This window comes from Sinohyriopsis cumingii, chromosome 16 (genome assembly GCF_028554795.1).
Source record: "Sinohyriopsis cumingii isolate HCF-2022 chromosome 16, ASM2855479v2, whole genome shotgun sequence".
NCBI classification, from domain to species: domain Eukaryota; kingdom Metazoa; phylum Mollusca; class Bivalvia; order Unionida; family Unionidae; genus Sinohyriopsis; species Sinohyriopsis cumingii.
In genome coordinates, this window is record NC_142976.1 from 6,167,933 (window position 1) to 6,195,642 (window position 27,710).

The following is a 27,710-nucleotide window of genomic DNA, read 5'->3' on the forward strand; positions in this document are numbered from 1 at the left end:
ATTAGTTCTGCTAGCGGATATTACCCCGACGATTCGTTCATTGATATATTCCATGTCTGATATAAGTTGATTTAACACCTCAACGTGTTTTTGTGCTTTTGTTTCCCGTAGCTGTTCTAGTTGTGATTGGTAAATACGATTAATCTCGATAAAAAACCTATCGATATCATTTAAACTAATTTCGGCCGTCGAGACCGATCCAGGAGTTTTCTCGTCCCTAAAATACCAATACATGGTATTCCTGTCTTGAAATGTAAACCAGTCGGGGGGTGACGCGTTTTTCATAATAAACAAAACATCTCGATAACTGGGATTAATCTCATGATACGATTGCTTGTCCGCGGGGTTTTCATGAGGTGGATTCTTAGGCCAACCTAGTATGGTTCTTATTGAACTGTTATAGATATCAACCATATACCCCGGTGTGCTTATTTCAATCGTCGACGATAACGTCGGTTCATGAACCGTAATAGCGATTTTTGATTCTTTTCCTGTGATCGATTTTATCCTGCGTTGAAATTCTTTATTGATTTGTTCTATTTGGTATGACCCAGTTGGTATTGTAACCTCCTTCCAGTCTGGGGTTCCATCGGGTTTATTTGTCCGTGCAAAAACCAGCGAGTTATTAGGTTGTTGTCCGTTAAATGCGTCCGCTCGAATATTAGGCCAACTGTGATATACTCGCAATTTTGCCAGCGCTATTTCCTTCACTGGAACCGGTGATGGGAAGTTCACACTGAATTCGGGTTTCGTTGACGTTATTGATATCATACTTGTTTGTACCGGAGTGGTGTTCTCCGCGATCCGCTGAAGTAATTGAGACCCTTCGGGGTTCAGCGACATTATTATTATTTGTTGTCTTTAGTGTTTAATATTAATAACCAGAGCCCATTGAGGTGGTTCCGGCTTCCAGTTGAAAATCCTCGATTTTTGACATCGCGGAGCTATACAACTGGACCATCGTGGAGAATTCAACATCGGATACGAACAAATTATCAATCGATAACGAGATCAACCCGGATAATTTCGAGTACGCGTCGGATACTATTTGATGTTTTACTGTATACTCGTTGAGTTTTTTCTGAAAACACGATGATATCTTCCTAGTGATTGCGTTGGCGACTCCAGCAACTGTTGTCATTGCGGAGACAGCGATTGGAACAGCGATCGGGGCTATCGTGGTCACCGTGGATAAAATAACACCGGCGCCAGCTACTATGCCCGACACCGAGTACACGACCGCGTCGATGGCGGTTATTTTTCGGCGGTATTTTTTTATTTTTGCACGGTATTGTTCGGAAAGCGTTTTCAGATTCGCGGAGAATTCTTTTGCGGTATCGAATCGATATTGATGTGACATTGGTGATGCCTCTGATTCAATTACCCTGGTGGTCATTTTTATTCTAAAAGAGCTAGTGTTTTTAATTACTTAGATTCGCTGCAAATTCCACATACCATGTGATGTTTGCCCGGGCTAGATTTCTATCAACGGCATAAATTGTAAACAGTTCAGTTGCGTTCTTGTCTATAATTGTTGATATTGTATTGTTAAACCCGGATGAACTCGACGATAATATATTAAACTGCATCATTGAAACCAGTGTCAATCGATAAATACCCTTAACAGTTGCGGTAATATTTACTGTATTCTGTGTAGGAGTCCAATCGAATGATCCATGCCGAATTGTGTATACTGTGTTGATGATGTTCTCATGAGGGATTTTTATTTTTTCGAATTGCTCTGCTACTCTCGGTAGTCCGTCTTTAATCGCTTCAACATCAGTTTTAATCGTTCCTATTTCCTGTATATGCGTGTCCACATCTTTTTTGTTCGCTGCAACCCTAGTAATGAGTGTATTTATTTCCTGTATATGCGTGTCTATACTTTTTTTGTTCGCTATAACATTAATTTTGAGTACTTCTATTTCCCCTTCATGCACGTCTATACTTTTTTTGCTCGCTATAGCATTAGTGTTAATTGTTTCTATTCTCTGTCCATGCGCGTCTACATTATTTATGATCGTTACAACATTAGTTTTGATTGTTTCTATTTCCCGTGTATTCTCGGTTATACTTTTTTTGTTCGCTGCAACATCAAGTTTGATTGTTCCTATTTCATATGTATGCACGTCTATACCTTTTTTGTTCGCTGCAACATCAGTTTTGATTAATCCTATTCCCCGCCAATACGCGTCTACATTTTTTTTGTTCGCTTCAATATCAGTTTTGATTGTTCCTATTTCCTGTGTATGCGTGTCCATATTATTTATGATCGTTGTAACATCAGTTTTGATTGTTTCTATTTTCCGTCCATGCGAGTCTACATTATTTATGATCGTTGCAACATTAGCGCCGATTATTTCTATTTCCCGTTCATGCGCGTCTACACTCCTTTTGTTCGTTGCAACATCAGTTTTGATTGTTTCTATTTCCTGTCCATACGCAGTGATATCATTTATAGTTATTGTGATTTCATCCGGTTTGGCATTTTTTTTACCAAGGAATTTATCAAAGTTGTCATCGATCCTGTTAACATTTTTTCGTAACGAGGTAAATTGGCCCGACAGCGTCGTAAACTCCAAAATAGTATTTTTTATTGTTGCAAGATTCGGTTCGGTTACCGTCGGGGTTCCAAAAAAACTAGCAGTAGTGAGTTGTATATCGGCGACAGATTTTTTCACCTCGGTGGCAGATTTTTTCACCTGCGCGTCAAGTTCGGTCACCGATCTATCTAACCTTGTAAAACCGTCCTGGACTAATGTTACCCTATCCGTCACCGCTGATATATGTCCACCCGGTCTGAGTCGTCCGTCGGCGGTATACAACGCGATAGCGCCCTCGTCGGTATCACGCTGTCGTATTAAAACGTCATTCAGTGACACATTACCGGATTTCAATTTACCCTGGCGGTCTTGAAATACAACTATTTCGCCTGGGTCAACACTTGTTAGATTCAACATATCAGTGATTTCATCCTCAATTAGTTTTTTTATGTCGGCGGCGGCCGTTTCCGTGGATTCTTTCAGCGCCGAAACCGGTCGCCCCCAGATATCAATCATTATTATTGTAAATGTTATTCTCTAAAATCCGTTGAGCTTCTACGACCCCACTAGTGTATTCGTTTACAACCACATGAGGTGGTTTTCGCGATGATGAAATCGCCGCGAGTACGTTCAATACTTCACGGCCACATATCGGTGGGTCGCTTAATCGCTGTGTTGGCAGCGTGGAATAAAAAACCGGGGCTGAACACGCCCGGGTTGAACACGCCCCGACATACCGCATGAACTCTTTCGGCGGGGCTAACCCGTATGAATCAAAATAGACGATCGCACGCGGATCAATCGCGTATGCAACCCAATGAGTTCCCGCTCCGGAGGACCCATCGAGGTTAATTATACCGGTTTCAATATTCCTTGGTGCCGCCGGTAATTGATCCCTCATGAAAACACCTCTGAAGTTTTTTATCGCTAACGCGTTTGCGGCGTCTATTAAATCAAAATTAGACATGGGAGTCATAGACTCAGGAGTCATTGACTCTCGAGTCAATAAACGGTTCCCGGTAGTCTTAGACCCTTTCCCGAATACCATGAATACGGGGTTCCCGGTAGTCTTAGACCCTTTCCGGCCACGGGTCGTTTTTTTTTGTAGCCTTTCCCGGTTGCCTTCTTCAATGCCATCCCCGCCGCGGTACCAACGGCTCCTAACGCCGCCGCCTTAGCCACTGCTGGTGCGGCCGCGGCAATCAATGCCGGAATCGCAGCTAACAGCGGAAATATCCCACCGGTCTTTTCCATGTTTTTAATCGCTGCGGCCGAAAAATCTATTTGAACACCCTTTTTATTCTTCATCGCATCATTGAAATGTTTTATTTGACGCGCCGTCAACGATATCTTATGATTACCACCCGCCATCTGCGACGGCTTCAGCGTTATTGTGGTCCCGCATTGTTTAGCCGACTTTGATCGTAATTTCTTGACTTGACCATCAGTCAACTCTACACTGACAACACTATACGACATTTTATTGTAAACGCGTTTGTGCTTTCAATTACATGTTTTCCACTGGCGCATCAACGATTCTCATTCGTCCACCAACACCTTCTAGCAGCATTGATTTATCGCTGAGAATGACAGCGACCGCTCTGTAATTAACATTACCCGGGGCTATACGAGCTCTGAAGTGTATATCAACGACGGATTGTCTCGTTAAATCAAGATGTTCCAACGAAAAGTAATAAATCGGATACAGGTTTTTAAAATCAAGTTGTGATATTTGCAAACCAGTGTCGACGTTTTGATCACGACCCATATATGACAGCAATCGATGATACACACGTGCGACATGGTTGTCACCGTAATTAAGCTGTATATCCTCGGATGGTTCCTGTTGTCCGTTTATTCTCAGCGAAACCTCCATGACTCCTAATCGATCAAATATCATATGGCTGCGTTCTTGACTGCCCAATCGTTCCCTATTCTGTAGCGCTATGAATATATGACGCGGGGCTGAAACACCCTGTTTTGATGCTAGGTGCCATGTAAACGTATCGGCGACGTTATCCTCTTTAGCATCAGTTGTTACCGTTAGCCAACTCAACAGCGATTTCCCTCCCTGTTCCATAAATGCTAACAATCGTGCTTCCGTGGTAACTGATGGAGTCAGCACCGGCATCCACAATGCCATTTTAGTTAAAATGACTTTACCGGCAGCGACGCCAGCAGCATGCCATATTGCATTGTTATCATCGCCCCTTCGCGTCAGCGCGATTGTATGCTTAGCCCCATAGACAACTTTTCTAACATTTCTGCAGAATCCAAATATGTGATGGAGTGGAATCGCGCATGAAAACTTTCGGCGTGGTCCTTGCAACATTCCTATTCGTGTTGCAAACCCTAGATTAAAATTATCGTTAGTACTTTTTATGATATTGAACTCAGCACCCGGTCTTGCTCTGCGGTCTGGGTTGGCTGCTTCAGCTTGATTATTAAATGCGGTATCTCTTTCCACCAGCACGTTAATGTACTGAATATGATCAGCGTTATCGGTGGAGTCCTTTGCGAACATTATAGATGGGCCCGCCGATCTTGTATAATCATCCGAGTATCTCGCCAACCCAATTATCGTCGTTGCAACATCAACCTCGCGTTCTATTGATTCAATTTCTCGCCCGTCAATAAGATATCTAGCGCTCTCAAATAACGCCATGATACCGTTGTTGACGAAGCCAACTCGAACACGATGGTCATCTGCGTATGGTGCATTATCGGCGGCATTTGTCACGAGTTCTCCCTCAATTTCGATAAACGCTTCACACGGCAAAAAATATTTACTGGTATCTTGGACTTGAAGTTCAATTCGCGATCGTAGGTCGGGTTGCGCTGCATAATAAGAATAATATTGATAATCACGGACAGAATCATCCCTGCGTACTGGGGCGTCCATATCAAACGCGGGATCAGCGGTACGCGCAAACATTCTATTATTTATCATGTTGATGTTTTCAATTGCGATTTTTTCGTCGTAAATTCTTTGAATTTAAACCACTCCCCGCTATCGCGTTCATGAGCGCGTTGGTTGCCGCATCGGCGGATGGCGAAGTCGTCGCCAACGACTGAGTCGTCGCCAACGACTCTAATTTTTCTTCCACGGCGTTATTTATTACTTTACTGACATTTGCAGGCATCACTGTCGTTGATGGCATTACCGGTGGTTTCTGTTTTTTTCTCCTGAATTTCACCAATGACATTAGTTTGTCCCGCGCGGCTGAAAGCGCCTTTCCGGCAACATCTCCAATAGCGCTGATTCCCTTATCACGAATAACATCAATAGCCTTCATTCCTAATTGTTTGGCTAACGGCGCTACTTTTGGAGCCATTCTTGTAAATAACCCCGCAATGGTGCTACCGAGACCATCTCCATAGTACGCGCGGTAAATAGGCAATCGCGAGTTTACCACGTAGACGAGTACTGGTTTATCATGGTTGTAGTGTATGATCATCCTTATTAAAAACACCAGTTTTCCAATTAATCATCCACGAGTTCGTCTATGAGCGTTCGATATGCATTAATGTCCATAATACCGCCTGCAAATAACCGCTTGCAAATATCAGCGGCCTCATTGATTATTTCCGTAGAGTTATTTCCGGCTCGTTTTCCTCCAATTAGTACTTCCAGCCGTGATATATCACTGAGAACACTATTAGGGCAGGTAACGCCGTAGGATTCTTTACCAACAGGGTATCCTTTTCCTTTTTTTGGTGTTCTACTCTTAACTTTCTCGAGGAATTTATCGTAATCGGGATCACCACGATGTGGTAATGCTTCTCTATGTTTACTCGCTAAATACACTATTCTTGCCCAGTTCTCCGTCGAGGTTATTTTTTTCTTGTAACCTTCATTGATATACTCATCTCGAATGCTCTTAGTTGATGTTGTAGCAACAAAATTAACTAATTCTTCATCGTCGTCGATGTCTCTAATTTGATCTATTGCGGACTTTTTAAGAACATTACGGGGTATATTTCCCTCTTTCTTTTTTTCTTTCGGTGTTTCTTCGGGTGTTTCTTCGGGTATTTCTTCTTCTGGTTCTTTCGCAGTAGCACCTAATTCTTCCTCGTCGGCCATTGTAACATAAGGTTCTTGTGGTTCGGTTATAGCGAGTGGTGGTGGCCTCCGTGTTGTAGCAGCCGCTATTTTTGCAGGGAGTGTTTCTAAAGACCTTTTTGTTTGTTTTGTCTCTGCCGCTATCTTTTCAAGCGCACCAAGAACGGGTACAGTTGCCGCTGTAACATCCTTAGTCGCTTTAGTTACCGGGGCAAAGAGTTGTTCGCTTCCAACAGTAAAATCGGTTTGCATTTGTTGTCGCGTTTGAAGTTTCTCTCTCACCCTGTCTCGTAACGGTATAAACTTTTTAAGCGCTGCTAGCCGCTCTCTGGCTAGCCGAGTAGTAAGTGATTCACCTACCATTATTGTAAATTGATCCGCAATTTTCTAATTTTCCGCCGAGTGTACCATCGGGGGCTCCACGGAGTTTTCGTCTATAATCCTTCTAATGTTTTTGATCTTACTAGAAATCTCCCGGCGTCGTTCATAAACACGTCCGAGTTTTTTTCGTATTATTTCAACGGCAGTGAATAGTCCAATGAATGCATTTGCGTCATTGTGGTACAAGTTTTCATTGATCGTATGTTGTAATCGTTTTATAAAAAAATACTCGCGGGCCAGGGTAAAACGCCCCCGTTTCGACTGTTCGTTAATAATCTCATAATCGGATAATATTTTTTCACTGTCGAGACCATCAGATAATTCAATTCCTTGATTTTTTAATTTTGAAATCTCAGTTAATATATTATTGATGTCTTCGATATTCATTATTCTTATAAAACATCTTATTTCTAATATCAAAAATTTTAATAAAATTATTGGGCCATTTTTGACCCCGTTTTTTGTATGGACAGTACAATGCCGTAGATCTCCACTCGAGTGTTGTGGCAGATTGCAGGCATACATGGACAGTACAATGCCGTAGATCTCCACTCGAGTGTTGTGGCAGATTACAGGCATATACATATACTTAATTAAGGACATTCACATCTTGGAACCCCAAAGCATACATCTCCGGGAGGGAGGCCTAGGGTGACAAACGTCATCGTAGACCGCCCAGAAGATATGCTTGGGGGACATCACTACATGTACTTAATTAAGGATGAATATATTTACAATGAAATGATTGATGGATGATGGGACGGCACAAGACAGCACAAACATAAAACGGCGGGGCGGAACTCTACGGCCAATTCAACCAATCAAAAGCAACCCAATTAAATTAACCCGGTTGCATGATTGTGAACAAAAGACAACCACACGCCCGGGTCAAGAGCGTGGGTTAGTTTTGATTAGTTGAATTGGCTTTCGAAAGCCCCAGGCTTATAACGAGTCATCTTGTATATAAAGTGACTAATACAGCGGCGTCAGTCACAAGGTGTGTGTTAATTTGAATTCCCTTGAATCGTTTGAATCCTTAAATACTTATTAATGGTGTTTCACGGCATTTAAATGAAACCAAATACTCAAATAAAACATTAAAAAAAAGAATACAGCTGTTAGATAATAGCGTGTATTTCATTAGTTTTCATCGTAAAATGATTAATTAATCGCAACATTAATTGGACTTCAAGGGACGCAACATTAATTAGACTTCAAGGGACGTAACTCCTGTCATGCGACGCTATCACAAAACGAGTTATCTCCCTTTGATGTTATATATGAAAATCGAATTCTATGACCCGTCTTTTTTGAGATCGCTGTTTGATATATTCGTTCTGCAACAAATTGTATTGAGGCGATACAAATGTCAAAATATTTTCCTGCCTCATTCATCGACTGAAATATTTTTTCCTCGTGAGTTGTTGTATCAAATGACTTTACGGGTTTTGCTTTCTTTGAGTATTTACCAGTTTGGCCTTTTTTACTATTTTCACTCTGAGAGATGGCTTGCAGATTACACAGTCTATTATTTTGATAATTAGAATCAATGTGATCAATAACGAGACTATCTTTGATCAATCCGTGGAAACATTCATAGATGATTCTGTGACAGAGATATTTTTTCCCTCCAGCAGTAAACATTAAATACCCGTGATTGTTTTTCCATCCAACCGGCTTCTTCAGTCTACGATTTCTAACAATACCGTCGCGAGATGCCTCGTAATTGACGAGCAGGGGATGCGGCTGAAATTCTTGGTCCATTTGTATAATAATACTACTTGTCTAATTTATTATTTGGTTTAATTATGAATCTTTCAACGTAGTCTTGGGGGGTTTTGATGACGAAGTCGGCGGTGGGGTTGATGACGGCGTTTTTAATTCGCTTGTCATAATAGCGTTTTAGTTCCCTGTATCGCTTTCCGCCACAATTGATACACAACTGTGATTTTCCTCTTACACCGACGTGGCAAACCAAGCACGGGAGGGGGCCAAGAGAACCATTACGAACGCTTTGTAAATGATACCCGCAGAATTCACCTCTACATGATTTATTGCACGGGGTTGTCGACCCAATCATCAACCATTTGCAGTGATTCATTATACTATATTCTTTCATTTAAATACTTGTTTTAATTATATGGATGAGTTCGAGAGATTGGCAGCAATTAAACCCCGGAAAAATATTAGGTTTAATCTCGATAGAGTCCTCAAGGACACACCAAAAGCGTTAATAAACGATAAAACCCTGTTGAGTAAAATACGCGATTGTATCAATGAATTCAAGCGTGATGGCGCATCTCACAGTTGGTCAACATTTCGAATTGATGGCATTGTTGATGCTACCATGAACGACAACCGCGCAGCAATGATAATATCACAACTTGACGGTAAAAGGTATTTCTTCAGAGTAAAATTCATTGTCCGGGTGGAATCAGGCGATTGGATCATGCGTGATAAATTTGAACCAGTTCTCAGCGACAAGAAAACAGTCACTGTCAGCCGCGACTCCAAGCCGGGGTTGTTAACCGGAATTGACAAACCATACTATGAACGAGCGTATCCTGAAACAGCAGTTGTTTATGGAATATACCCGTTAAATAAGAAACCTGATATCGGAAAACTGAAACCGATGAAACAGTCAACTGGGATAAATTGTGTAGCAGAACGAATAATAGAGCATTTTACAAATGCATGTAGAGGAAACAAATTGACTGATTTACGACGTAGCAAAATCAACCAGTGGGAACTAACCGTAAAAGAGCGTGGAGCAACCATCAGCGACATAGCGAGATTAGAAACATCGCTGAGATTTCCAATAACCGTTACAACGATAACCGGTGAAGTATTATACGAATCGAAGTATAAATCGAAGGGAGCCCCAATCAAAATTATTGATCATAACGAACACGCATGGACGCCCGTGATCACAATATTTCCACGGGATAGAACAGTAAAGTATATACCCGAAGAATTCCTGGGAGAACAATTCTCCAAGGACGGTTTTCTCGCGGAGAGGAAACTATTTGATGCTATTGCCTACTTGTGTAAAAACGACCCTGTATCAATGTGGTTACTTCGCAGCGCTGAAAACGATGCGGATAACTTTGATCAGTTTGTAAGACCAAACGGTGAATTATATCGCACTGAAGCATTTCACAACAGGATGAAAAAAACCGCCATAGAATTTGAGGAGCATGATGAACAACTGCTAACAAATTGTTTTACGATTCCATCGGTTGTAGCTCATGTTGCAGCAAGGAAAAATGCGTGGAGACCAACGCGCAGGGAATTTCTACCGGATGTACAATCCAGTTGTTTGGAATACTATCACGGTGGACTATGGAACACTGAATACAACCGCGACGCTATGATCTCGGTTGATATGGTTGCCTGTTATCCAGCGAGTTTTCTCGGGTATGGATCCGCCGCTGAGTACTTTAGACGATTTGGACACCCCAGTCATGAAATGACTCGTGTTGCTATTAATGGACCACTGCCTGATTTTGATTTAACCGGATTCGCTCGCATAGTATCATTTGAATTCGCGGCAGGACTCCATCGCTGTTGCTATATTTGGATCGGTAGACACATGGCTGAAAAGAGATGGCTGCCAATAGCGCTGCTACGGTATATGATTGATTGTAGCATGCTAGTTTCGTTGATTGTCAGTGACGCGATTATATCATACCGGGCACAGACTGAAGTCTGGTTACCAGAACCGGAGCGTCTAGATAGCATAATTGACGAGTCCAGAAAAAACATTGATGCCGACGAGGAATATATCATCGAATGGTCCAGGAGGATATTTAACCAACGAAACCGCGAGGCAAAAGATCTCGGTAGAAGAATAATTGGTAAGTTCACACAAGGTGGAAAAAACCACGACTACAAACGATATTGCTCACGGCTGATTATAGATGACGCAGAATATGATTTCGTAATCAAGGACACAGTGGCAAAAAATAGATACGTGAACTGCAAAACAGCTTTCTTGTCCAATGGAACGAGGTTGGGTACAGTTGTTACCTACAGCGATGGAGACAGCCCGGCGTATCCACATTTGAGGGCGTCTATGCTGGGATATGCCGCTATCAATTTATTCTCGATGATAAATAGATTCCCCGATACCGCGGTTAGAGTAGCCGTTGATTCGTTTTATGTTGACGTAGCGTATAAGGGAAACGTAGCCGAGTTTACTAGTCCGGACGAGAGTTGGGGTACATGGAGAATTAAAAATGAAATACGACGCGATTATTCCCCGTCAGCAGATGTCACCGTTGAGAACAACTACTTACGCGGTGATAAATTGTCAGAATGGTCTAATGCACCATCGTGTTCTGATCCAATTTGTAGACACAAGACGGTTTATTTAAGCGGCTGTGGCGGGTCAGGAAAGACGACTCGGGCAATTGAATTATTTCGAACGCGGGCAAGTATAATCGTGCTTACACCGACTCATAGACTAGCGCGAGAGATAAAACAACGAAATGTTGACGCCGTTACTTATCACAGCTTCTTTCGATACAGCGGCGGTGAGTGGACTCCTGATCGAATGGGTGAAAAATTTATTCCCGACATTATCATCTGGGATGAGATATGTACTGTTTCGTTAGATACTTTACAAATGTTTCTTGAGTGGTTGCTGCGCGCGAATACAGCGGTAATCATGTGTGGGGACCATGGCCAACCACCACCATTTGTCGGCGAGGGTCCACATGATTGGTTAAGGGGTTTTGTGGACTATTATGAAGAAACCGATACTGATTACCGAGCACTTGATGAACAACTGCGCGAGGTTAAGAAATTAATCAGATTACAGCCGGATAGAATTCAATGTGAAATAATTCGCGAGGTGATTCCGGAAACGCCGTTAAATGAATTCTGGGAAACATGGAGACCAAACGATTTGATTGTAGCGAGTAGAAAGATAGTCAGAGACACACTTCAGCGGAAGTTGTTTACGTTGCATAAGGAAAAGTTTCCAACGCGTCCAGTGCCGTTATGTTATAGACCCGCGGACACACGGCGGCAGAACATTGAAGTTGAAATTCCAGGCCGGACAGAAAAACAAATTCTCGTGCTGAATGATATCGTGCTCGTTGATATCAGCGTCGTCGAGGACGCGCTACGTGCTGATAAATCCCCGTGGACGCTAGGATACGCAACAACAATACATTCCTCGCAGGGACTAACCATCACGGACACAATTGTTTGGATAGTTGATAATCGCATCGAATGGTCGAATCTAGTCTATCTTGCAGTGTCCAGAGTACGAAGGATAAATCAGCTTCGAAGAATTGTTATTGACGGAGTCAGTGACGGAGTCGCTGACAAGGTCAGTGACGACAAAGTCACCATCGATGCAAGCGTCATTGATAGAAAACTCTCGGGTTACCGCCAACAGGATAAAAAAAAACAGCGGCGTTTTGATATTGATGCCGAATTAATAATCTCGCTACGACAACAACAGAATAATCACTGCGCGAGTTGCAATTGTATAATGAGTTGGCGTTATTCGGATAAAGACACTCGCCAATTTACCGTGGACAGAATCGATAACAGTCTCGGTCATGTCAAAAACAATGTGAGGTTGACCTGTCTTGAGTGTAATAGACGCAACGGCGCTAGTTAAGACCACGCGGGGGTAATTGAGTATCGTTAGGTATCACTTGTAGTTGCTCGCGTGTAAATCCGCGCTGAGGAGCAATTGAATCCAGTCTATAGATCGGTGGTCTACCAGTTGATCGTGTTATCGTTGATATGTTATGTGTGGTAACACTCCAAATAGGATCGGTAGCCCTTTTTTTACCGCCTTCAAGCTCTCCTGGTTCATATAGATATCTAACAGTGACATCGCCAAGAATCGGCTTAGAAACGCTATTTATTTTTAATTTTCCGGGTATATACTCGTATTTAATCGCGTCGCTGGGCTTCATGTTGATTACTCGGGTAATCTCGTTATTTAACGCTGCAATTACACCTGGCAACCTTTTAACCCATTCACGAGATCGTTTTTCTTGGATGAATTCCTTCGCGTATTGATATCCAAATAACCGTTCAGCGAGAGTCCGATTGAATCGTTCAACAATTGCCTGATCACGATGTAGCGCAGTATGACCTCGTCGTATCGCGACGCTATGATGTTTCAGCGTTGATAAAACAGCGCCGCGAAATTCACTACCAGGATCAACTTGTAATAGATTTGGCCAGCGCAGAGGACCTCTTCGATAAATCCGCTCAAACGCATCGGCTACTTCAGTTGCTGACTTTGTTTTCAATGGTTCCGCTTGTTTGTATCGACTCGCAACATCAACTACGGTTAGCGCGTATTTGTAACCGTTGTCATGCGGCAGAAATAGTATATCAGCCTGATGAACTTCATTAGGTACGCTGACATCAAAGCGCGAGAAGTTGATTTGTTTAGGCGGTGGTAGATAGATTTGCCATATAGCCTGTTTGGATAACCAATTAGCCGCAGTGGTCTTTGTTACCTTTGCAGCGCTTGCAAGCTTACCAATTGCGGCCTTCCCCTTCCAGTATCCTCTCGGAGAATAATAGATGGAATCCATCGTTTTTCTTGGATGATTGTTATTAATTACCAGCGCCAATCATTAATTTACCTTTCATAGCCGATTTTACCAACCATGAGGCCAATTTTTCTTTGACGGATTTATCAGGAATAGCATTTAGCGCGTGAATTAATTTTACATCCGCGATATGACGCTGTTGCAGATCGCTACTTTTGTAAGCAACATCATGAGCATGACACGCCTTATCGATAGCGTTTATTGGATACTCACCGGGTTTGGGCTGATTTTGATCATCGAGTCTAATATCTAATCGTGTTCCGGGGCCACAGTAGTTATATCCTGGGAGGTGTTTTTCTCCTGGATACTTTGCCCACGGTGTTCCGGGGAGTTTTGCCAATTTGGCTGCGATGTCACCTCCTCGCTTTTTTTCAAAACATCTCCGGGTCTAATAGAAATAAATCTAAATTTCTTTGTACCGCATTGTACACACTTACCAGTAAGCGCCGATCTGTTATTTCTTGTCGTAACGGTTGTCATATCATTTGTGCCAGTACGCACTCTACACTTCACACAATATAGATCCATAATTTATGTATAGAGATATGAATATAATTGATTTTTCGGCGACTAAAACAAGAGAACCAGTTAAGCATGTTGCAGCGTTACCAAACTCGATCCGGATGATTATCATCGGACCATCTGGATCCGGCAAGACGCAATTGTTACTCAATTTAATAATGAGATGGATGAAGTGGGATAAGTTGTATTTGGTTGCTCCTAGCGTAGATGATCAACGATGCTACGAGGTGTTGAAAGATTTCAACGAGAATGCATCAGCGATCGCTAAAAAGAATGTTATTGAGTTTATTACGGATATCAATGATGCACCGGGTATTGATGATATTGATGGCGACGTTAACAATCTAGTCGTGTACGATGATGTTATGTTAGACAATCAAAAGAACCCAGCTAGGATATTTTCCAGAGGCAGGCATAAAAACACTGACGTGATATATGTCACTCAACGATACACTCAGATTCCAAAAGTAATCAGAGATAACTGCAATATTCTTGCTGTATTCAACGGCGTTGATACACACACGCTACGAAATATTTGGCAGACATGGTGCGGCGGTGACATGGACTTTAATGTTTTTCGAAACTTTTTTAGTCATGCTCAGTCGACCCCACATGGATTCATAACGATAAATTTACATGATCCTCGGACACGATATCGTATCGGACTTGACCAAATATTCGGTTAGTTGTAAATAATTTTCATTGTAAATAACCACTTAGCAGCAGAGGGGGCGATGACATCGACGCGGTCGTCGATGTGCTTACCGGACGCTGACGACACTGGGGATCGGCGCGCAGAAGGTGTTAATTAAACCAAATGACGACGCGACGATCCCCCAACGACGTCGTCGTTTTTTTTTTACCAGGCGCTGACGACACTAGATCGTTGAGTGCAGAAAGTAATAATTAAGCCAAATAACGATTGGACAAAATGTCCGATTCGCCCCCTCTGCTGCTTTACATGGTAATTATACAAAAAAGCCTTTACATAGTAATTTAGCAGGAAAGTCTTTACATAGTAATTTAGTAGGAAAGTATTTATATAGTAATTATACAATAAAGTCTTTACATAGTAATTATGCAAGAAAGTCTTTACATAGTAATTTAGCAAGAAAGTCTTTGCATAGTAATTTAGTAGGAAAGTATTTATATAGTAATTTAGCAAGAAAGTCTTTACATAGTATTTATGCAAGAAAGTCTTTACTTAGTAATTTAGCAGGAAAGTCTTTACATAGTAATTTAGCAACAAAGACTTTACATGGTGATTTAGTAGGAAAGTCTTTACATAGTAATTATACAAGAAAGTCTTTACATAGTAATTATACAAAAAAGTCTTTACATAGTAATTTAGCAAGAAAGCCTTTACATGATAATTTAGCAAGAAAGCCATTATACAGTAATTTAGCAAGAAAGTCATTACACTTCTTTATATCTAATTGGTAGAAATGAAAGATCTATAATCATTGAAATTTTTTTAGAAACAAAATTAGTTTTTGTGTGTGTGTGGTGATATGGTTCCATTTTCTCTATGTTTCTGTGTAGTTATTTTTATCTGTTTAGACACTTTTTGATCATAATATACTGTAATAAAATGCATATTAACCTAAGAAATATGTATGTATTGCTTGGATTTTTTATAATGCAAAGTTATTCTTTCTTGCAAAGATTGAAATAGTCTGACATTGAAACAGCAATCATCACTGAAACCAATCTCAGTCCAGTTAGAGGTGGTGTAACAGTGGATTTTAAAAATTTATATTTTATAATAATCTTGAGCCACTTAAAACAAGTTTTTATATACTTTGTTGAGACAATGCAAGTTTATGTTTTATACTTGAAAGCATATTTCATACAGTATAATGTCAGTACATACTGTATGAACAGAGAGGATTAATCATCCTACACTTGTGCTGGTGAAGAGTGATGTTGGGTGTAGTTCCATAGCTGCATATACTAATTCTGGAAATTGTTGCACTTGGTGCTGATTTCACTCACTGACCTAAATTAGTGTCTCCCTGGATTACCTTATGTATTTGATTCTATCTTGAAAGTCATCACAGCTTGTAATAATCAGTATATCTAGAACAGGGTAAAACCCAAATAACAGTGGACCATAGCCCTCACTTCACCTGTAACATCTAGATTAAACACCTTGAAACAGGTCGTAATTAGGTGACAACTACACCACCATGAGTGCAGGGTGTTCAGTTCACTCACTTTTTACCATAATGAAAGCTTATTCATTCAGACATCTCCATATACAGAGCACTTGCTCTTATAGGACAATATTTATGAAACCTTTTCTTAATTTACTTCGCAGCTTAATCAGTATTTAAAGTATCATAAAAGACAAATGTGTATGGTCCCTTGAGTGACCATAATAGACAGGTTTAATGGCATGTATACTGATTAGTGCAAAGCCAATATTTTTAAATTAGATAGGGCATGATAATTTAAATAAGCACCTTGTTTACGGTAATATTGGAAATTTTATAGAATTAATGGAGTTGCTATCATTTGATGCATTCATATTGAGAATAGAAAGAATGAGTGTGGTAATTGTAGTCACAGATGCCTGGCTTTGGTACCCATGCTGTGGTTAATTCATTGCAGGTGGGAGATCAAATTCTTGATGTGAATGGTCATAGTTTTCTTGACATCACACATGCTGAAGCTGTCCGTATTCTGAAAATCTCCAGCCGCATGATGATCATGCTTAAGGATGTTGGGAAACTGCCCTTTGCAAGGACAATTGTCGATCAGACCAACTGGCTTGACAGAACTCCTGTTTCAAGGTCAAGGCCATGTAGCAGGTAAGACACTAAACAAATCGTAGACCATTTTCAGCAAAGTTATAAATTTGCATTAAGTAGTTAGGCAGTGTGACCCATTGACTAATGTTCTCAACATAGTCTGAATATGACTTTCATCTTTAAGACTTGGAGTTTCAGATTTAAAATGAACACTGATGGAAGCAAAAATATATCCACTATCCAGATGGAAGCAGAACAGTATTCAGTTTCCTGATGGAAGCAAAAAAGTATTCTTTATCCTGATGGAAGCAAAGGAGTATCCAGAAATGAACAGTGTTGTAAATACATTGCTGTGAATTGTTAGTTCTGTCTTAGAGGGTTTTGACTGCATGCAAGTATTGAGAACACTCTAGTCCAGAGGGAATGAAAATATTCTAGACTTGTTGAATATATTATTATGTTACTTTTCTGTACCTAATTTTTGTGCATGATTAAGAGTTATGAAGTTAATGCCTACTTGACTTTTGTCATGACTTAAAGAAGTAAACAATATGTTAACTTGAATTTAGGTCAAGACCTGACTGTTTTATGAATTAGTGGGTTTTTCCAAAAGAACTCTACTACATTGCAGGTTAAGTGATATTTATATATAGAAGGGATTTGGTAAACAATTATTTATGGGAATTACAATGTGCTCATTGACTTTTTAGATTAAACACTACTTTGGGATTATTGGGAACACATTCATAGATATTCTGGATGGTATCATTGTGATATATCAGGACCTTCCAGATTGTTTAATTAATTTTGAACATTCTTTACTTTTTGACTCAAGACATTTAGGATTACTTGCAATTTAATTCACAATACAGTAACTATCTTTTGAGTTTTTACTTTGTATTCTAGGAAAGAAAATTGTTTGTTGAATTTTACTAAATTTTGGTTGGTTTCACTTCTTTCTGTTACATAGTTTAAGACCAAAGAGTTGTAGCATGTCAATACACCATTTAACAAAGAACTTGACCTTTATAATGTTGTGGTTGACTTGGAATCACACATGGTCACATATTCTTGAGACATTGTGAGCACATTAAACTGAAACTCAGTTCTTTGGGTTTCGTAATGGCATTGAGCATGATGAGAGACTGCTGTGTGTGGCATTTGTTGTTGTTGTTGTTGTTGTTGTAGGGTTTAACGCCATTTTTCAGCACATGATAGGCTATGCATGGTGGCCAGTATTAATGGTGGAGGAAGAACCCGAGAAAACCCTGGGAATAAACACCTACCCACGAGAAGCTACTAGCAAGCTTTCTCACATACCCACATTGGCCGAATCCTAGACTTGAACCCACTCAGACAGAGGTGAAATGGCAGTGATCCGTAACAGAGAGCGCTTTAGACCATTCAGCCACTCAGGGCCCCCTGTGTGGCATTTAACAGCGGCAGTGAGGTTATTTACTCATCCTGTCTATTCATCCATCCAGCTTTCTGTCTGGCCTTGATTAGTGCATCTAGTCCTGCAGATTTTGGTTGATTGCTTTGAAACTTTGTAAATATTCTGGTTATGACCTGAATATGCACATTTCCAATATTTGTTAGAACTATTGCCCATTTTGTCTTTTAGTAATGTATGACACAATCTTGTTAGAATTATTGCTCATCTTGTCGTATGACAAAGTTTTGTTAGAATTATTGCCATTTCTCTTGAAGCAGTGTATGACACAATCTTGTTAGAATTATTGCCCTTTTTGAATTGTAGCAGTGTATGACACAATCTTTGTAGAATTATTGCCCTTTCTGAATTGTAGCAGTGTATGACACAATCTTTTTAGAATTATTGCCCTTTTTGAATTGTAGCAGTGTATGACACAATCTTTTTAGTTTTGCCCTTTTTATCTTGTAGCGGAGTATGACCTAATCATGTTAGTGCAACCATTCTCATGTTTTAGTGGACTCCCATGAAAATTAGTAAATATTATAATCATGACAAAGATGCACATGTTGACAAATCACTTGCTTCTCCAACTTTATGTTAGAGTTATTGTCTTGTTTGTGACACTAGTACTGTGGTTTTCGATCCATTGCCATGAAACTTGGTAATTATTATGATCTGTACTTAAAGATGCCCCCACCGACATGTGACTTTGCACCGATAATTGTTATTACAGTTATTTTGCTTTTTTGTAGCTTAATGTGGTGCATGACACATCAAACTCTTAGAGCCACTGGTAATGTAGATTTTAGCTAACCTTGCTATAGGGCTAATTAGTAATCATAGGGTGTGGTCCTTTGCCCATCTTGCATCTTGTGTATGTGTATAATGTGTTTCTGCCAGCAAATGCTGTTCAGTGCTTCTCAAAATGACTGCCAATTTTAACCAAATATGACTGAGAGCATCTTAGCATGATGGGATCCAAATTTGTACAAATTATGCTGAAATCTTGTAACTGATAGGCTTCTTCTTTTCCCAGGGTGTAAGTCCTTCACAGAGTTTGCTAACTGTAGATAGTAGGGATCTTGTATTATTGTGTGCAAGTAAATAAGTAGCATGTGGACAGACAGACAGACAGACACAATCATAACATGATTATCATCTACATTATAGCATGTGTATAAAACTGCTGTAAAAGCCTGAAAATTAAATCTGGTAATTTTTTACAGATATGCCTATTACATTTACAGATATGCCCATTAAATTTACAGATATGCCCATTAAATTTAATTTCTTTCCATCATGAGTTTTTGCATAATTATGCTAACAAGGTTCACATAAAAGTTTAGAATATTTTGTAAAAAATATTGTGGAAATAAGACTAAAAACAATCCAGTCATCTACAGAATAATGCATATATACCTATAGAATTTCATATGCCCATAAAGAGCAGTATTATAGACAAATCTGGAAGTATGTATGTAATTTGCCAGCACAGCAGGTGTTTGCTTTATAATAATCATTTAAATAAAAGAGTGTTTATCCTGATCTACTGGAACACTATTTTACAAGACATCTAGATCTGTGTTTACAATTGTATACATGTTTTATACAGGTTGATATATCTATATCTGTGTTTACAATTGTATACATGTTTTATACAGGTTGATATATCTATATCTGTGTTTACAATTGTATACATGTTTTATACAGGTTGATATATCTATATCTGTGTTTACAATTGTATACATGTTTTATACAGGTTGATATATCTATATCTGTGTTTACAATTGTATACATGTTTTATACAGGTTGATATATCTATATCTGTGTTTACAATTGTATACATGTTTTATACAGGTTGATATATCTAGATCTGTGTTTACAATTATATACATGTTTTATACAGGTTGATATATCTATATCTGTGTTTACAATTGTATACATGTTTTATACAGGTTGATATATCTATATCTGTGTTTACAATTGTATACATGTTTTATACAGGTTGATATATCTATATCTGTGTTTACAATTGTATACATGTTTTATACAGGTTGATGTATATTTATTCTTACAGGTTGATTTATATTTATTCCTTTATCTTTAAAGAACTACAGGTTAAAGATATTGTCGTCAGTAAGGCCTAAAAATTACTTTTTGAATAATGACTTGTTATTTATTTCAAAAAATCTTGTTTCTTTTTTACTTTTTAATCTGTTCATAAGAAGCAATCAAAAACTCTAGTGCATAACATTCCTGCTTATTTTCAGGTATGGCACTAATGGTCGAAGGGGATCAATAACTTCAAAGGTGACTGCAAAGATGACCTTAATAGATTAAATATGAAATAGCATGAACATCACATTCCCCCTCCCTTTCTCTTTCTCTCTGTTTTCACTCACACAAACAGACACATTGACAATCAAAAGATGAACTTAGGAAGAAAAAAATAATCATTTTTGTAAACATATCAAAATAGGTCATGTTAATCTGCCTGTTCAGTTCATCTCTTTGAACACCTGACATCATAATCTTTGTAACCCAAACTCCATCTGCACTGAGGATGATCAATTGGTATGGATTTGAAGGGTGATAACTAGATGAAAGAGAAAGTTTTGAATACTGTGTTAAATTGTGATTTTTGCATTGACAAGACAAGAAAGACAGGGTAATAACATGGCTGTTTCATGTTTTAAAATAACCATGACAAGTTATGTTTTCAATATTTGGGGTATCAGTCAAGGACAGTGGGTTTCAGGGATATGGAGGCTTCACCAATATAGTGATTTAGGGTATATTTAAATTAGAGGGGGCCAGGAAGATTTTTCTGGGGTAAAAGCAAAAAAATCACCTGATCAGATATAAAAGCAAATAAAAAGTGCGGCTGGGCAATGGTGGGTGGAGGCATGCCCATGTTTACACATTTTTCTCTGTTCAAAACTGCCTGAACTGTCCTTCACTATTCATCTGATTGCAGACACTGATATAACAATACCATTTGTTTGAATGTGTATATGTGTATAAGTAGTAAAAAAGCATGGCAGCCTTTATTAAAACTCAATAAAACATATTGAACTCAAAAAAGGTTTTAATATGTTCTTTTTCCTTTGGAGTCATTTATTTATATTTACATTGAATGAGAAATATTATAAGATCTTTTAAGTTTATAGACAAGTTTTTATGAATACTCAGTAATTGTCCAGCTTTAATGGACCAGTTCTAAACATAAATGTTTCTGAACTGAATATTTTGACAATTATGGGTTTCATCCAACAGTATACCTAAATAAGTTGTCACATGCCTTCTGTATGGTTGAGGTCATGTGATTCCTGCACTAGTTTATATTTATTTTAAAATCTTTTGTTTTATCTGTAATATTTATGTCAAATATATTTGTTCCCCAGTCAAGTTTTATCAAAGGTGCTGGCTCTCAGCTGATGCTGTCCACCACAGTGAGTCCCAAGTGGGACATGCTTGAGGAACAGGCCAAACATTTCCTGAACACCACAGAGCAAGGCAGACTGCGACACTACCTCCGTCAATACCAAAATGGGAACATCATGGTGGAAGGGCTTGTGGAGGCCTTGCTGGAACTTCTTAACACACAGGCAAAGGTGAAAACCCTGACTGTTAGAATACTTCTAAACAATCAGGCAATGGCATGACACCACTGACTTAAAATACTTCTCAACAAAGACAACTCTGACTGTTGCAGTACTTTTCAACAGACAAATGTGACATCTCTGACTGAAAATTATACTTCCCAAAACACAGGCAAAGATGACACCTAGATTGTGAAAATGCAGTTTTTTTTTAGAAACAAATATATGCTAGGGTACTCTTATTTCACATAGCTCATATTAAAATGATAAGAAAATTCTAGATTGTATCTATGGGTGAGTATCCCACCTTAAAAGTGCCTTTCCCGGTCCCAAGTATGTTTTACTGGAATAGCCCTTACTATAGCTATTTCTCTAAATTTGGTATGCATTTTTTAATGAATTTTCTTTTAAGAGAATGAAGACTAATAACATATCATTTATAATTCATATTTCCTCAATTTAGAGGGATACTAATTTGTTTATGATCAAAGACAAGGAACATTACAATTAGTATTATGTTCAGCACCTTGATCCAGTTTAATATCATATTACAAATCACATATATTTTCAATCATTTGATTTTGACTATAGATGTATCATTTGGTAGGGGTGTAGTGTGGGACCTGTATTTTTATGTGAGCAAATTGCTTACCATCTAGTTTGTATTTTGTCTTCAGAGAGTTAAGATTTTCTTGGGTTGATATTTACTTTTGACGGAAACTGTAGATTTAGTTATCTTAACAATGTGTTTGTCTTACTACAGAGGACACTGATGGCAGAAGTAAGAACAATAGTGCGTGCACGAGACCTTGGGAAATTTGATAACTTCAGTTTAAAAAGGGAGGTAAGTATTTTATTGTAAGGTCTATCATGAGGGTGAGGCTCATAGGAAGGAGGGGAGAAAATGTAACTTTTGTCTTGATTCAGAATCATAAATTGGATGTTACACTATGTATGTTAGTACATTTACACCTCTCAACAGTGAAAGGGGAATCTAGGTTGAAGAAATATGATAGAGACCAAAATGAATTTAAAATGTGTTTTCACTGTAAGGGATCAAGGAATAATTCAGTTGGCCATAAGGCCAAGGTTACTGATGGCATAACACTTTATCTGTTATGTGTTGTCATTACATCACAGCTGCTTATTGCCACTTTGGAGGCCACATTTCTGATCTGACTTTGATCAAACTTGGACAATGAGTTTATATCATAACATCTCGGACAAGTTTAGTAATGACTGAGATCTAGTATGCATATGAAGGAGGTAATGTTGCGTTTGATTGACTGAGTAGATTTCTAGTCCGATATAAATCAAACTTGGCATAATTGCTTTTATATCATCTTTATCAGGGATCTCGAACATATGGTCCATGGGCCACATGTTTCCATGGAGTTATTTCCTTTGGCCGCTACAATAACACCCAGAACTTGTAAAATAGTAATGAAAATTTTTCTTCACAGTCAGCCTGTTTTGATAAAGATTTCAATTGGCTGTCTTTTATATGAATTTCATTCACTGTATGAAAAGGTTTGAGTGATGTGGAATTCAGGCCAATATACTAGTCCTTATGTGGTCCTGATGGTGATTGGAATTTGAGACCCCTGGCTGATCTGGATCCATGCATATTAATGAATTGATAATCCATCTGTTTAGCAGAGCTTTTTATCGCTCTGGAAGATTATATTTCTGATTTGATTTTGGTCAAACTTGGAATATATGCTTACATCTTTACAATCTTTGATATTGGTAAAGTTTCATGCATACACATGAGGTGGTCCTACATCAGTGGAAGAACTTTTTGAGACCTTGGGTGCCTTATTTTTCATGCAGTATTAATCAAACTTGGAATGTAGGCTTATATCATTCAGATCTTGGACAGGTTTGAGAATGTCAGTGCAGTTGATTCTATTAATGAGTTATTGTTGCAATTGATTGGCCAGGTTTGCTACTAGTCTAGAAGCCATATTCCAGATTTAATTTTGATTAAAAATGGAATTCAGGATTATATTATCAAGACTCCAAAATATTTGATAATCAGAATATTTCACACATTTGAATGAGGTGATGTTGCATCTGATTGGCTGAGCTGTTTTCCACTCTGGTTGCTGTATAATGTGCTTTTGGTATATCAAGAACATCTTTGACATGTTAGAAAATGAGTGAGATAATAATGAGGAGATTTTGCATCTGATTGGCTCACTGAGCTTGTTACAGCTTTCAAAATTATGTTTCTAATCTGATCTTGGTCAGACACGGAATAGAGACCTACAGTGAACTTGATCCATCCATATTGTTAAGTTAGGTCAGTTTCCTTGCATCTGATTGGCGGAGCTTAACTGGTGCGCTTTTGAGACTGTGTGTGAGTTGATTTAGCTCAGACTAATGGTAAATAAGACTGCATTATGAAGATGAGTACAGTCCCTGGAGATTCAAGTATTTTAATGACATCATCATGCAGTCATGTCAACACTCAAGATTATACTTTACTTTGGATCCAGTTTTTATCAAATTTGGCAGATGGGTTTATATCATCAGTATCTCAAATGTCGAGTTAACAGTGAACAAGATTTCCACATATTAATGGGGTGAGATCTTCGGTCATTATACCTCAAGAGAAAATCTTTATGATCTTATCTTGACAAAACGTGGTGAATTGTCTAATATAGTCTAGAAACGAGTTTTAGTATGAGTGAAACCAATGAATATTAATGTGGTAATCTTGCATCAAATTGGCAGAGGACTTTTTACCTCTTGGAGAGACTGTATTTTTTATAGGACTTTGATCAAACTTGGTAAATAGGCTTAAGGTTTCAAGATTTTGGGTGGATTTGATTATCATCAAGATCTACACATATTTGTGAGGTAATCTTTTATGTGATTATCTGCAAGCATGTTAGCACTCTCCAGGAGACCGAATTCCAATCAGATTATGCTCCAGTTTCTTAAGTCAGTTGTTATCATCATGGTCACTAATAAATGAGATCAGCACATATTGCTGATGGGATTCATATCTGATTGGCTTAGCTTGGTACCACTCTTGAGGTGATATTTTTTGTATCAGATTTCCATAAAGCTTGGCGATAAATTGGGTAAATAGAGTTATGATTGAGGCCTATGCATATTAATTATCTTGGAAACAAGTTTTATCAAACTATAGTAAAATAGGTGAAATTGGCTTAATATAAAGGTTGTGAGATAGTTTGCTTAGAGTTGTGTTCTTACAGTACTACATAAGCCTGCTTAGTGATTTGGTCAGCTATAAAGGTATATAAGCCAGGCGGGGGATGTCTTATTTTCTACTGATATAGTATCATACCTTCAATACTTTGTTGTATTTTTTTGCTTTATTTTATGCTATGACCCTGTCTATCCATCTGTCCATTACCTTTTCTTTTCAGCAAGACATCTCCAATTCTACAGTACATACCTTTCCTAAACTTTTTAGATAGCTTGTACTTTGGTTAGGTCAGAACCTATTGATTTTGGGGTCAAAAATTAAGGTCACTGTGAATGAAACAGTAAAAATGTCAAGTCCAAAATCACTGTGACAGAGCTTGACCAAACTTTGTGGATAACCTGCAATTGGTTTAAAGAATGAATTGGAGGTCAAAGGTCAGGGTCACTAAATGAAAGAAGACAAATGGTTTCTTCATAATAGCATCAGTATCACATCACAGACCTAGACTAAGCATTGTGAATAGTTTGAACATGTGGTGGTAAAGAAACATATCAGTTTGGGTTTTCAAAAAGTCAAATGTCACAGTAACTGTGACTGAAAAAAATTGGTTTCTGTTCAACATTCATGAATTTGTACCTTCACAAATGTATGTGGATAGCTTGTACATTGGATAAGAAAGAAGCCTAGTAATTTGGAGGTAAAAAGTTAAACTTCAATATATTTTGTTGTGGGATACCAGTTTTGGTGGATTTCATGGTTGCCACAAACCATAAACTTAAAGAAACACCAGGTAGTGATTGTTCCAGTAGAACCCCACCAGACTGTGATTGTTCCAAGAGGATCCACCAGACAGTGATTTTTCTAATAGGACCCCACCAGACTGTAATTATTCCAATAGGACCACACAAGAAAGTGATTCTTCCTATAGGACCCAACCAGACAGTGATTCTTCCAATAGCACAGTGGATCCCATCCCCAATCAGCAAAGTTTACTTAATAACTTCCAAATATATAATTTTTCTGATATCTATGAAAATTGAAACCTATGAAAATAAATAAATCCCTATTATTTTACTTTTTACTACCACCACTCTCTACCTAAAAAAGGGCCTCAAGACAAGTTCCCTCATGCAGGTAGATATTAGATGAGTTATCTTTAATTTGTACTATAGTTAGTGAATTTCCACTGAGTGAATAAGAAGGAGACAGAGTTATGGACAAGGTGCAGGTTGGATGGATGGGCAGATGGAGGGAAGGAAAACAAATATCACTATATATTCTTCACTTAAGCTTGGTGATAGAAACCAATTATGCTGTACTAAGGAGCAAAATATTGATGGTTAATTATAGTCTCTTCAATTAATTACAGGGCAGTGTGAAACAGCAGAACCTAACTGAGACGTACTCACGTCACTCATTTGATGGTGAATCCCACTCATCACAGAAAAAGCCACAACCTGGAATTAACAAGGTACATCATCTATCTCACCTCTTCTGCATTTTTGTAACTTAAGTGTGGGAATTGGGTTTAATGAAATGCTTCTGCCTGTTTCTTCCTAATCTGGACCGACCCCATGTAACACCCCTTGTTTGCACTTTTTAATACCATTACCATTGCTTCTAATGCAAACTTATTCATGACATGGAAATGTTTCTAATCCCTGAGATTTAGTAACAGGAAGAAACATTGTCCATAGCTCACTGAATTCTAGGTGCAGAACTGCTTTCCTAGTCATTTTCCTTCCTGTTTCCTTAGGTATCTATGTACACTAACCTACACTTTGAATGGCCCTGTGAGTGTATGGATCAGTAGGTGAACACCTGTTGGGTGTCCAAAGTCACTGATATCTAAATGACATTTGACCTAATGACCTTTAAATGACCTTTGAACAACATAGGTTGGGGATCAAAAAACCACTGAGATCTAAATGACCATTAACTGTTACTATGCATATCAGAAAAATTAAGTTTGCCTAAATTTAACTTCAGTAATGTTTGCCACCTATGACCAATAAGCTTGAAGGATAGATACAACTTTGGTAAATGTATGTCACAAGGATAAACTGAGCACTTAGTAAAAGAGATCAAGACCCATTTATCAAAGTAACATTTATCATTACAAAATATAAAAATAAATAAATACAGATCTACTCAGTTTCAGTAGTTGTTCACACATAGTTACACAGTGAGATTCAAATGTATCAGATTGGAAAATGGTGGACATTTTCAACTAGTCAAAACATTTCTTCTTTACTAATGACATATAGATGCTCTCAATTTTGAAATTCCAAAATATTTGGAAGTTTTCCAGATGCTGTTTTTTTTCTTGCAATGAAATGGCTGTATTATTACTTTGCCTGTTCAACAATATAAAATTACCTCGTACACATGACAAATATATGATTATTCATTTTAGATTATAAATAGGCATGAATTTATTCTGTCCCCATTACATGTTTAAAACTGATGCTCATTTAACAACTATGCATTATTGTGTTCCCATTACCTGTATAATACTGATGTTCATATAACATGCATTTATTGCATTCACATTACATGCATAAAACTGATGTTCACATAACAAACATGCATATATTATATTCAAATTACATGCATAAAACTTCTGTTCATATGGTAGAC

General features: G+C 38.5%; 1 protein-coding gene across 1 annotated transcript in view; it reads left to right on the plus strand.

Moving 5' to 3' along the window:
• Positions 1-27,710, plus strand: part of LOC149779871 (whirlin-like) — an 87,541-nt gene that overhangs the window by 18,955 nt on the left and 40,876 nt on the right. Inside the window, exons 4-8 of the mRNA XM_089937313.1 lie at positions 16,713-16,912; positions 20,558-20,597; positions 21,692-21,901; positions 22,653-22,733; positions 26,440-26,541. Coding sequence (XP_089793439.1) covers positions 16,713-16,912; positions 20,558-20,597; positions 21,692-21,901; positions 22,653-22,733; positions 26,440-26,541 — 633 coding nt within the window. The remainder of the gene's footprint in view (positions 1-16,712; positions 16,913-20,557; positions 20,598-21,691; positions 21,902-22,652; positions 22,734-26,439; positions 26,542-27,710) is intronic.